This window comes from Gasterosteus aculeatus, chromosome 12 (genome assembly GCF_964276395.1).
Source record: "Gasterosteus aculeatus chromosome 12, fGasAcu3.hap1.1, whole genome shotgun sequence".
Taxonomy (NCBI): Eukaryota; Metazoa; Chordata; class Actinopteri; order Perciformes; family Gasterosteidae; genus Gasterosteus; species Gasterosteus aculeatus.
In genome coordinates, this window is record NC_135700.1 from 19,938,912 (window position 1) to 19,952,036 (window position 13,125).

General features: G+C 47.8%; 1 protein-coding gene and 2 long non-coding RNA genes across 4 annotated transcripts; all 3 read left to right on the forward strand.

Moving 5' to 3' along the window:
• The first annotated feature begins 2,476 nt into the window (after positions 1-2,476).
• On the forward strand, positions 2,477-3,906 carry ctxn2 (cortexin 2). 2 transcript variants are annotated; one of them, XM_040167955.2, is made up of 2 exons: positions 2,477-2,604; positions 3,461-3,906. In XM_040167955.2, exon 2 carries the CDS (start codon positions 3,530-3,532, stop codon positions 3,773-3,775), a length of 246 nt encoding a protein of 81 aa, XP_040023889.1. In that variant the 5' UTR covers positions 2,477-2,604; positions 3,461-3,529; the 3' UTR covers positions 3,776-3,906. The 2 variants fall into 2 exon arrangements, with proteins under 2 accessions (XP_040023889.1, XP_040023887.1); XM_040167953.2 differs by lacking the exon at positions 2,477-2,604 and adding an exon at positions 2,869-3,008.
• A 1,465-nt stretch (positions 3,907-5,371) lies between these two features.
• LOC144385361 (uncharacterized) lies at positions 5,372-5,803 on the forward strand. The gene is made up of 2 exons (XR_013451611.1): positions 5,372-5,554; positions 5,651-5,803. It is a non-coding gene; the product is annotated as an uncharacterized LOC144385361 (long non-coding RNA).
• Positions 5,804-9,448: 3,645 nt separating this feature from the next.
• Positions 9,449-10,652, forward strand: LOC144385362 (uncharacterized). The gene is made up of 2 exons (XR_013451612.1): positions 9,449-10,403; positions 10,500-10,652. It is a non-coding gene; the product is annotated as an uncharacterized LOC144385362 (long non-coding RNA).
• The last annotated feature ends 2,473 nt before the right edge of the window (positions 10,653-13,125 follow it).

The following is a 13,125-nucleotide window of genomic DNA, read 5'->3' on the forward strand; positions in this document are numbered from 1 at the left end:
GCCACTAAAGGACTTTTACTCCATGGGTGGAATAATTATATTTTCTGTAGAATGTGCTTTAATGTTTAAGAGAATCTGCTCTGCAAGTTTGTGCAGGTTCTATCACCAAAACAAACAATTTCAATTCAAAAAAGTTGATTTTACAGCTAGAAAGCCGACCACTGGCTAATTGTTAAACGTTGTTTGAGACATAAAGACTACAACATTAATTAAATAATCATAGTTTTATGCTGCATGATTATTATTTACACATTTGACACGTTGAGCAATGCATCAAAGCAAGTCCTCCCATGGGGCAGTCTAACCGATATAAAGGTAACGTTGGATTAGTGTTTGTCTCACATTTTTCAAACGGTATGTTTCCAACTTAATTTTTTAATATGGATGTCTTGATTCAGTTGCTTAGTTTTGCTGCATGCTTTTGTGTATTAAAAAATGATAGGTGCAAATGGGTCACTTTAGAAAATATATATATAATATATTTTTTAAGGATGTTACTGATAAGTCAATATCTATTAATTACAATCAGAGATCAGGTAACATATAACTTAACCTTCAACATATAACAAATATTGCTCTGTTAATGTAAAACCAGGTCAATAAACTGATATGATATCTCCTTTATTGCTAGTTGTTATTGTAGTAGGATTGTGAAGCTTCCCTAAACTGGAATGGAACTTTCTGAGTAGCTCACCGCATTCTTTTCATTCTTTATATAAACCCAAATAAACCTTTGGATGGGTCGTTAGTTATTAAAACCTTCTCATCGTATTGCCGTCCTAAAAAACATGCAAGACTCAAATGTTTTTCCACTTTAAGAAGTCTAGGTTCTCTTTAGTGCAAAAAAAATCCATTAACTTCATTTTTTAAAATAATTTTTAATGGCGCAATAACACAAAGTGGCAGTAAAACATTTTTAAAGATGTTTTTTTATAGCTTCATTGGCAACAACAGCTGTATACGCACATCATCTTGGCAATATGTCTTTAATAGCAATATTGCAGATTATTGTATTTGTTGTGCAGACGCGTGGAGTTCATTAACATTGACGCAGAGTACTTTTAGAGCAATTTGCTGAATCATTGAATATCAATGAGTTATCTCAATATCAGTTTGGCTCTTGGTCTGCTGTCCGTCCGAGATAAAAACCTCTTTATCATTATGTCCTATGAACGCTGGCTATTATTTGTAGATTACAAATAAGGTGCAGATTACCTTAACAGGTCCTCTCCCTGAGCCAAAAGAGTCCAAAGCACATCAGCACACCTTGGCACTCATGTGAAAAAAACACTTGATAAAGGCAATTCAGAAGGACATTTCCTAATATGTCATTGAATGTTTATTTATTTTCCCACAAAGGGAATCCTCTCTACTAATTACTTCCATTTCACACTGTCTGTAATGTGAGCTCATTACTGGGAACCCCCTACACTAGTGCACTGGGAATTTATACAACAGCTCAATCATGTTGACCGTATCTTTTATACTGATGAGGGCAACAGGGTAAACTGTAAAACGGTTCTATTGGCTGTACAGCAACTGTACCGAAGGTGCAGCCTGTACCATCTGTACAGTCTGTACACTTTTGCAAGAAATGTCCTTGAAGTAAATGGGAAATAAAATTGAGTGGCTGACTCATTTGACAAATCACATGGGGTCACACCGGCACTATTTCTACCCGAGCACAGCCGAGTATTAAACGCACAGCAGGACCAGAACATTTCTGCTGACAGAAAGAAAAATAAAAGTTTGGCGGGAACGAATTTCGAGGAAGGTTATTTCCTCTCAGGGATTTGTTCCTGCTGCTTACAGCCAAATAAAGAAAAGAAAATGGACCTCTCTGAACCACCTGTAAGCCGTGAAACCCACAGTGATAGAAACTGCAGGGAGCTTAGTCCCGTAAGCCTTTAAGCAGAAGGGACTGATTCAATTTGACCACAGCAAACTGCGGCATTTAAAAACACATCATGAAACCGGGCTCGGGGGATAATGCTGTCATGTACCACAATTACCTCTGCACCAACATTTGCTAAGCAGCAGCGGTGGGAGGCACCATTTGTTGTTCCTGTCACATTTTTGTGGAGTCATTTTCTTTTTTTTTTTAGAAAAGCCAAATATAAAGCCAGGGATGGGGAGCGTGAGGCGAAAATAAAAAGCAGAGGCGGTTTGCTTGTTTTTTTGTCTTTTTTTGCTGCATCCCGCCCCGGTGTTGCTGAAGAGGGGAACGTTGTGAATGACTGAGGCAGCAGAGCAGTGGAGTGAGACTAACAAGTGGTTGCCATGCAGCAGGAGCAGGCGTCCCTGCTTCTGGAGGGAGAGAGATAGAGAAACAGAATGATAATGAATAGGAGGCGGCAAGTATGGGGAGCACGAGTTGAGGAGCCGTATCTCTGAGGAGCGACACATACCATAGCTCGATCCAGCACCTCCCTCGCTTCCCCGTTTCTCTCTTTATCTCTTTAGCTATTTGTTTGGACGGGAAGTCAGTCCTGCACATGAAGCGTGTGGCAATGGACGGACTAATGGATATGAGGGCTGCAAGGAAGAGGAGTTGTTTAAAAGGAACAGCAGCAACAGGTCTGTGAGGATGGAACAATAATGAAGGTGAGATGCTTCCTTTTTCTCCCACAGATATCCCCACTCGAGAATCTGTCCATGCAGTCTCTGTCTTTCTCTGTCTCTCCCTCCCTCCCTCTCTCTCCTCTTTCACTCTCTCACCACGCATACTTGTGCAGCGTCCTGCTCATCAGCCCACTTGCCTCTCCCTCATCCGTCTATCCCAATTTTCTCTGTACATTTCCCCCCTCCCTCTCTCATCCAACCCCCCCCTCTCACCCGAGCCACCTGCTGCTTGAGTTCATATGAAGGATTAAGGAGGAAAATAATGACAGTTCCAGACTTCAGATTGTGTGACCACACCAATTTCCTGACTAGGTTTGGTCAATCCCTGTCGCCTTTTGGTCGGATGGAATTACGCTGTCTGGCAGTCATCTGCTTGCATGCAACAGGTAAAGAGCCCTCTCGTCCATAAAAGACATACATAACATCACATCGCATCGTTTCCATTGACACCTTGCTGCTTTTGCACCCGTGTTGTACAGCTGACTATGCACTGCGACAGATGTAATTCCAACCCGACTTAAAGGGATGTAGCCTTGGCATTGGCTCATATCACTGAACCCATTTTCCTGCAGTCCCCCCCCGCTCCGCTCGCCGCCCCCCCACACACACACTCGAGCGGAGTGAGGCAGAGAGATCAAAGTCTCAGGCTTCTGCTTGATACCACATTCAAAAGAAGCTATTTATAGCTACCTTTAACTCTTCACATGTCCATCAGCTCATTTTGTCGTGGAAGTGTATGCGTTACACGTGGTCATTTTAAAAGGTTGATTAAACTGATGCTCGCAGCAGAGGAGACAAGACGGCACCCATCTGAAGCCCTCACGTGATCTCTGTCCAGGTAACATGCAGGCTTCGAAACGCCTGACCCCATCCGAGGAGAGATGAAGCGCCCGGATGTTGGTTTACCATGTGCAGCGTCCACTATAACCACACCCTTGCTGCCATGAGCGGAAACGACATGATGGCGCACTCTCTGACTCTGGAGCAGAAGACGGCGTTTGCCTTTGTGGGGATGCTGCTGGTGTTCCTGGGGCTGCTGATAGTGAGGTGTTTCAGGATCCTGCTGGACCCCTACAGCAGCATGCCTTCCTCCAACTGGGCTGATGGCGTCGAGGGGCTGGAGAAAGGGACGTTTGAGTACGCCCTTACCTAACACGGGGACACACACATGTCCTCATGAACGGAAACAGCCACAGACAGACATACAGTATATATATATACACACGCAGACACACGCAAGACACAGCTCTTCACAAGCATTGCAACCATAGCACGTGACACAACATTACTCGATGACGGACCGCCGCACCCGGAGACTGAAGCCTGTGTGTTGTCCAGCGGGCGTGCAGTTCACATCCAGTATGGAGTCTCTGTGAGAGTAGATGTTTGTTTTTGTGTGTATCTGAGTGAGTGAGATGCACAGCTGTTTCATATTATTTTCCCCTCTGCGAGGGGTGTGTGTTTCTCAACTCATGGACTTACACAAAATTGACTGAATCTCCCTTTAACTAGTACCCACAGTTGGAATGTCTGTGGATAGAGGTGGTGGGACTAGGCCGCAAAGTGAGATTATTCAGATGCATTTTGAAGACTCAGGGACAAGATACCTTATGTGTAAAGATGGGTCCTTTCCATCGCATCATGAAAGGCAACTCGACCACCTGTGATTAACATTATGATGTTACTGTTTCTAAATAATGCAAACATTATACAAAAGTACAAGCTGTTTACTCAAGATAGTGTGTCCGGAAAGAATACGATGATGTGGATTTATGGACTGTCATTTATTCCGGCTGTCAAGCATTCTGTTGAAATAGTTGGCCGATGCAACAAAGCCAAAGAACCTTTAAGGGATATGAGGGTTGAAAACCGGGAAGGACTCACTCACTCTGCGCTGCTATTTTCTATCCGACAGGGATAAACTCGTACTATACCTGTAAGAGGAAAAGGTCACAAGGAAAACGTGGGTGGAATATCTGTCAGCGCCGGACGTGAACATCTTTTTTTTCGTCCAAATTCTCTGCCATCGTCACCCTTTCTCATTTACTTACCTCCTTCCAGACAGAGGAGGACAAGGCATTTATTAAAAAAAAAGAGATCCTGTAATAAGGCAGACAGGTGAAAGACTTGAGTGTTTTGCTAAATGGTCTACGGTTTCTCCTTAGTGCTGTGAATCTGCCTTACTGTGACCTTCAATGGGTTAATGTGCCTTCATCTAGAAACAGTAGAGCACCTGTGCATGCACGTGTGTGTGTGTGTGTGTGTGTGTGTGTGTGTGTGTGTGTGTGTGTGTGCGTGCACGTGTGTGTGTGTGTGTGTGTGTGTGTGTGTGTGTGCGTGCACGTGTGTGTGTGTGTGTGTGTGTGTGTGGCATATCATGAGGACGTCTCCCGACCTGCTTGTTCAGCTAGTAGATTTAGTTTTGATTAAACTTCAATTTGAAATATCGAATCTTTGTTTTTTTTGAGGGCCCTTTTATTGCAATCTGCAGAACACGTCCAGTAAAATGTGCTCGTGTGTGATTTTATAAACTGCCGTGATGCTCTATGGGGCAGTCTTGGCTTCAGGAAAAGTCGATGCCTTGATATCTTCTCTAATTCTAAACTATGCCCGTAGCTGTCCAACGTCGCTGCGGCAGCAGACCGAGAGGAAGCAAGTGTGTGCGCTTGAGCAACACAAATCCAGACAATCCAAATTTTAACAATCCCGGAATGAATACAAGGAGCTTATCGTTGTCAGGTCGCCACCCTCAGGAGGCGTCGGTGTGTTGGCACCAACCAGCACTCGAGGGGGCCGGACGTCAGCACGGAGGTGAGAGCAGGGCCCAGCTGCGTCTCATCCACAATCACCCACCTGTTGCTGCCTTCCAATCAGGGGAGGTATTTAGGAGCGGCCCCGAAGCCTCTTCCCCGCCGGATTGTTAGTCTTGTTTGTGAGTCAGACCGATAACTCAGGTCGAAGAACAGCAAGAAGTCAGAGGCCGCTGTTCTAAAACTAACCAGTGTCCTGTCTTCCTCTTTTCACCCAGGCACCTGAACGGGCCGCATGGCCCACGCACCTCCCCGGGAATCCCGCTCACTGTTTTTCCCCCACCTCTGGAATCCGGGACCGCCGTCACCACCCCGTCACCTCCTAGTCCGGTGCCTCCTTTTCACGAATAAAATACATGGTGACTAACAAATCTGCGTTTGGGTCTTTTCCAGTGGAGGCAATACCTGACAGAACAATCCGGCCAAAGACATGGACCCAGCAGATCTACAATCTGTCCGCGGGGCCGTCACCAATCAAGGAGCCCTGCTAGATCAACACAGCCTAGCACTTCAGGAGATCATGAAGGGACTACAGGAGCTCTCAACCAGTGTCGCCGGGATACAACACCGACTCAGCGCCCCGGTTGGTCCTCCGGCTCCGGCTCCAGATCCTGCTCAAACACCGCCACTGCCAGTCCCTCCCTACCATCGGGAGCCACAGGTTCCTACCCCGGAGAGGTACGATGGCGACCTCGGCAGCTGTCGAGCCTTCCTACTACAATGTGGGTTGGTCTTCGACCAACAACCAACTTCATTCGCCACGGACGGGTCAAAGATTGCTTTTGTGATTGGACTGCTACGTGGAAAAGCCTTAGAGTGGGCCTCAGCGGTATGGGAGACACAGAGTAATGTGGCAAGTACCTACCCAATGTTCACCTCAGAGATGCGTAAATTATTTGACCACCCAGTGCGTGGTAGAGACGCATCCAAGAGACTACACGCGCTGCGGCAAGGTACCCGAGGCGTCGCAGACTACGCCATTGAGTTCCGGACGCTAGCCGTTGAAAGCGGATGGAACGATGAGGCCTTAGAATCTGTTTTTTATAACGGATTAAGTAGCCAGATCAAGGACGAATTGGTTTCATACCCTGAACCAGAGACTTTAGAGGATCTGGTTCAATTGGCGATTCGGGTAGATAACCGATGCCGGGAGCGACAGAGAGAAAGGAGGCGCAGCGAGTCACCCCTCCCCCGAAGGGTAGCAACCTCATATTCTGTTGGAGGGGGACCTCCCAGGTACAACGCCAGATCACCAGCGGGGACCAACAATGAAGAGAGGCCCGAGCATGAGCCCATGCAACTAGGCCGATATCACCTTGACGAAGAGGAGCGGCGGCGCCGGTTTGACAACAACAGCTGTCTTTTCTGCGGGCTACAAGGACACTACCGTTCCTCCTGTCCTCGGCGCTCATCAAACAGGAGGGCTCGCTAGATGTGGAGAGAATACTAGCGAGCCAAGTACCCATATCTCCCAACCCCCGGCCCAGAGCACCACTGCACGCCACGCTCTCAACAAAAGGTCAGTCTTTTCGATTTCAAGTTTTAATCGATTCTGGGGCAGACGACAGTTTTATTGATGCTGATGTGGTGAGACAACTGGGCCTCAACACCACTCCTCTGGAGGGGGCGGTTGAGGCTGCTACTCTTGACGGCAGGCTGCTGGCCAGGATCACCAGCCGAACCGAGCCCGTTAAGCTATTTATTTCAGGTAACCACCAGGAAGAGATCAGCCTGTTAATTATTTCCTCCCCTAAGATTCCGATCGTTCTAGGACTTACGTGGTTGGTTAAACACAATCCGGTAATCGACTGGCCAGAGGCTAGGATAACCAACTGGAGTAAGTTTTGTCATGCTCATTGCCTGCGGTCTGCAAGTCCGAGACTAGAGAACAGCCAGGGATCCACCCAATGCGCGGCTGACCTATCCCTCGTCCCCACTGACTACCATGACCTGGGGGAGGTTTTCAGTAAGAATCGGGCCTCATCACTTCCACCTCACCGCCCGTACGACTGCGCGATTGAATTAAAGTCTGGTTCCACGTTCCCCAGTAGTCGTCTGTACAGCATCTCTAAACCGGAACGGGTAGCCATGGAGAAATACATTAAGGAGTCGCTCGCCGCCGAGCTCATCCGTCCCTCTTCGTCTCCATTGGGAGCAGGTTTTTTTTTTGTCACCAAGAAGGACGGTTCCCTCCGGCCATGTATTGACTATCGCGGTTTAAACGAGATAACCATCAAGAATAAGTATCCGTTACCACTCATGAACGAGGCCTTTGATGCACTTCAAGGGTCCACAATCTTCACTAAGTTAGACTTGCGTAATGCATACCACTTGGTGAGAATTCGTAAGGGAGACGAGTGGTTGACAGGATTTAACACACCGTTGGGGCATTTTGAATATCAAGTCATGCCGTTTGGATTGACTAATGCCCCAGCGGTATTTCAGGGGCTGGTTAACGACGTGCTCAGAGACATGTTGGGACGTTTCGTATTTGTGTATCTTGATGACATCCTCATATTTTCTAGAGACCCCACCGAACACATTCAACATGTCCGCCTGGTGCTACAACGTCTCCTGGAGAACAAATTATATGCCAAAGCGGAGAAATGTGAATTTCATGCCGACACTGTTTCATTCCTGGGCTACGTCATTTCTGAGGGACAGGTGAGGATGGATCCAGCTAAGGTGGAGGCAGTACTTGGATGGCCTAGGCCCGACACGAGAAAGCAACTTCAGAGGTTCTTAGGGTTTGCTAACTTTTACCGACGGTTTATTCGGGATTACAGTAGTGTCGCCGCTCCCCTTACTGCACTTACCTCCTGTAGCAAACCCTACGTGTGGACCCCAGAAGCAGAGGGGGCGTTTGGGGAACTCAAGAGGCGGTTCACGTCTGCTCCCATCCTTGCCCAACCTGATCCGTGCCGGCAGTTTGTCGTCGAGGTGGATGCCTCTGACGTGGGGCTGGGAGCGGTGTTATCCCAACGCACCGCGACGGACGGTAAGCTCCACCCCTGTGCTTACTTGTCGCGTCGGTTGTCCCCGGCCGAGCGCAATTACGATGTGGGCAACCGTGAGCTACTGGCCGTCAAGGTCGCCCTGGAGGAATGGCGTCATTGGTTGGAGGGTGCGGAACTACCGTTTGTGGTTTGGACAGACCATAAGAATCTCGAGTACATCCGGTCAGCGAAACGCCTCAACTCACGTCAAGCCAGGTGGGCCCTGTTTTTTGGACGTTTTTCCTTCTCCCTGACTTACAGACCTGGATCACGTAACACCAAACCAGACGCCCTATCTAGAGTGTTTTCCAGAGAGGAGGAGGGGCGAGAGCCGGACACCATCGTCCCCAAACACTGCTTGGTCGGGGCAGCCCTGTGGAGAATAGAAGACGAGGTAACCTCTGCCCTCAGAGTCAACCCGGGGCCAGGTAATGGGCCTCCGGGCCGGCTATTTGTGCCAGATAATGTGAGAACTAATGTCCTGCAGTGGGCTCATGGCTCAAGGCTGACGTGCCATCCCGGAGTGGCTCGGACCATGGCATTTCTAAGGAGACGGTTCTGGTGGCCAACCATGGCTGACGACACAAAGGGATACGTCGCAGCTTGCCAAGTGTGCGCACAAAATAAGGTATCTAATAGACCTAGCGCCGGATTTTTACGCCCCCTGCCCATACCACGACGCCCATGGTCTCATGTGGCACTGGACTTCGTGACCGGACTACCCCCGTCAGAAGGTAACACAGTTGTACTCACCGTGGTTGATCGTTTCAGCAAGTATGCCCATTTCGTTCCACTCCCCAAGCTCCCGTCAGCAAAGGAGACGGCCTCTATCCTTGTCAAGGAGGTGTTTCGCATACATGGGTTGCCTTGTGACCTGGTCTCGGATCGGGGGCCCCAATTTTCCTCGGCTGTCTGGAGAGCCTTCTGTAGGGCCATTGGGGCCACAGTCAGTCTGTGCTCGGGATACCATCCACAGACCAATGGTCAGGCAGAGAGAGCTAACCAGAGACTGGAGATATCTCTTCGATGTCTAGTGTCTGCTAATCCCGGGTCCTGGGCCTCCCAAATCTACTGGGCAGAATATGCGCACAACACCTTGCCCTCTTCCGCAACAGGTATGTCCCCTTTTCAATGTTTGTACGGCTATCAACCTCCCCTTTTCCCATCCCAGGAGAGAGACATCGCCGTGCCCTCCGTACACAGTCACATCCGTCGCTGTCACCGAACCTGGCATCGAGTCCGCGCGGCCTTGCTCCGCTCCTCTGAGCATTACCAACGGCATGCCAACCGCCACCGGACGGCCGCCCCGACCTACAAAGTAGGTGACAAGGTCTGGCTGTCCACTAAAGACCTTCCACTGAGGACGGAGTCTAGAAAACTGTCTCAGAGATTCATTGGCCCGTTCGTAATTGAAGGGGTCATCAACCCGGTTGCGGTCCGATTGAAGTTACCTAGGTCCCTTCGTGTTCACCCCACTTTCCACGTGTCCCGTCTTAAACCGGTCCTCCTCAGCCCCCTCCTGCCCCCTCCCCCGCGACCCCCCCCACCACGGATCATTGACGGTGCTCCGGCTTACACAGTGCGTAGGATTCTGGACTCCAGACGCCGGGGCCGGGGAACCCAATACCTAGTGGATTGGGAGGGTTTTGGTCCAGAGGAGCGGTGCTGGATTCCCCGCCGCCAGATCCTGGACGCCGTCATGGTGAGGGACTACCATCGCCGTCGGCCAGACAGGCCTGGTGGGGTGTCTGGAGACACCCGTCGGAGAGGGGGTACTGTCAGGTCGCCACCCTCAGGAGGCGTCGGTGTGTTGGCACCAACCAGCACTCGAGGGGGCCGGACGTCAGCACGGAGGTGAGAGCAGGGCCCAGCTGCGTCTCATCCACAATCACCCACCTGTTGCTGCCTTCCAATCAGGGGAGGTATTTAGGAGCGGCCCCGAAGCCTCTTCCCCGCCGGATTGTTAGTCTTGTTTGTGAGTCAGACCGATAACTCAGGTCGAAGAACAGCAAGAAGTCAGAGGCCGCTGTTCTAAAACTAACCAGTGTCCTGTCTTCCTCTTTTCACCCAGGCACCTGAACGGGCCGCATGGCCCACGCACCTCCCCGGGAATCCCGCTCACTGTTTTTCCCCCACCTCTGGAATCCGGGACCGCCGTCACCACCCCGTCACCTCCTAGTCCGGTGCCTCCTTTTCACGAATAAAATACATGGTGACTAACAAATCTGCGTTTGGGTCTTTTCCAGTGGAGGCAATACCTGACAATCGTGTGTGTATGTATGTGCACACACGATACGGTCCCGTGGTGATAAGGCAGGTCATGTTCACACTCAACACACTTTAGTCGTTACGAACGTGATCATTATCGCACCATTGTCTCAGTCACCTGTGTGACACCCTTATCTGAAATCTATTTTTAGTGGAAAAAAACACAGTCCCTTTGCACCCTGGTCTAGAAGCCCACTTCCCTAAGGAAAATAACTAACCCGACTGGGGGTTGTAAATCTATTACATTTTAACAAATGTGCTACTTTGCATTGAATCTTCATAGGTAAAATACTGATCACTTCCCTTCTGTGATTGGAACCAAGATAGACAAATGACTCATCTTTGCAAATAAAGGGAAAAATTCTGAGAACGTTTTACATTCTTCTGCACCCAACAACAACAAAAAGATGTCAGGAGCAATAAAAATGATAAGAAATATTTATACTTCAGAGAAACTAGGACACTACTGTAGCACGAACTCCTTGTTACATAGTGTAGGACTAATGACTAAGATGAATATTGTACCTTTCGTTTTGCAGATTATCAATGAGCAGTTTTATAACTTGTGGTCTTCGGACCTCACAAGCTATGTCCTTGATTTGTTGTGATAAGACCAGTAGATAGAGTATGCCTTTCTATAACTAGCCATCCAAACTCTGTAAGATACAGTAATTGTAAGGAACTCAGACTACTTCTCTAATCGCTGTAACCCTGTTCTGAAATGAGCGGTAAATCTTAGCCCTCCTGACAGACTTTTACCGTATTGAAAACCTCTAAAGGAGGAAAAGGTCAATGATTACCTACCACAACATTTATTAAAGTTTCATGTCAGTTATTAATGATAATAAAGCCAAAATGTTTAATAATTTACTTTTGAATGAATCTAAATGACATTTTACCATGGGGTGACTGCGGGTGAGTGGAGAGGCGGTTTGATCACAGGCCCTGCTAACCGAGTGTCCTTGGGCACAAGACACTTAACCCCACCGTTGCTCCCGTAGCTGTGATTACTGTTTGAATGGCGTGAACGTTATTTACTGGTGGGCAGGTGGCACTTTGCATGGTAGCTCCTGTCATCAGTGTGTGAATGGGTGGAACTGGGTGAATGATGGCAGGTAGGCTAATGCTAAAGCGCTTCGGGACTCCATTTACTATAAGGCTTTTTCTATTGCAGGTTTCTTCAAAGAAGCATTCAACTTTCAGTGCAGAAAGATATAGTGTAATGATTTTCTATCCGAGCAAAGAACGAAGTTGCTCTTCCCTCCGTTTTCGTTTGCCATAGTTTGCGTTTTTAGAGCTGCCAGCTCTGTTAGCTCTGTTAGCTCTGTTAGCGCTGCCGGCTCCGTTAGCTCTGCTAGGTCTGTTAGCACCGTTACCTGAGAGCCGACTAACTAACTTGCATGTGAAAAAGCAACCAGCGTGTCCAGAGTCTCGTATTAAAGAGTCTCGTATTAGATTTAAATTAAATTAAATTAAATTTGTTAAAAATACTCAAAAAGAATATAATTTTTTTCAACACAATGAAATGACAGTGAACCAGTGACTCAGTTAGTTAGTTAGTTTTGCACTTAATAAATTTGGTGTCTGCAGGTTTATAGCACCACCCCACCACCCAGAGATCTTTGTTCGACCTGCCGCCCCCCTCATCTAAAATTTCAGAGTAGAAATATTGTCTGATCTCAATAATAATAGCAAACACAGCAGAGTAGATCATATTTGATGGGGATATTTCATTCTTTATCTGACTGACAGATATAATTAAGTGGCTGAGTGGAGTATATATAGTTGAGATTAATACCCGACCTTTCATTCATTGCAGCCCTTTAGTATCAGTAGAACATTCCTGTCTGCCGGTATCTGCACTTTGTCTTATTGCAGTGAGCAAAGTACAGTTGGCTAAATCCATTACAGGGATTTTGCTTTGCCTCTTTGGAGCACTTTGGACATGATTCCCTTGTTCTGTACAAACCGGAGCAAATGCACCTGCTGCCACAGATTCAACCGTCTCTGAGGAGCACTGCAAACTCTGAATTTACTCAAGCACAGCAGACAGAAGTCCACCAGGACTAATAATTAAAACAAAACATGCATTGGTGGAAAGTAAGTACATGCACTACTGTACCACTGCACGTTTTTACACAGTGCTAAAGATAATTATTACCAGTTAAAATCACAAATCTGATGAAATCTGAAGAAAGTGAGAAGAGGGCTGTGCATTACATTCAGAGTGGAAAGATGTCCATTGTTGTAGAAAACCAGAACAGCGTTGAGCCACTGTGTTCCAAACGGGATAAACATTGCGAAATTGATTGTCTCCTTTCAATCTGCACATAAAAACATGCGCTGGAGTATTTTTGTCAGCCTCCAGTGCACCGAAGGTCAGATCTCCAGTCATTAGCCTGCCTTTCACTGTGTGCATAAATCACTGT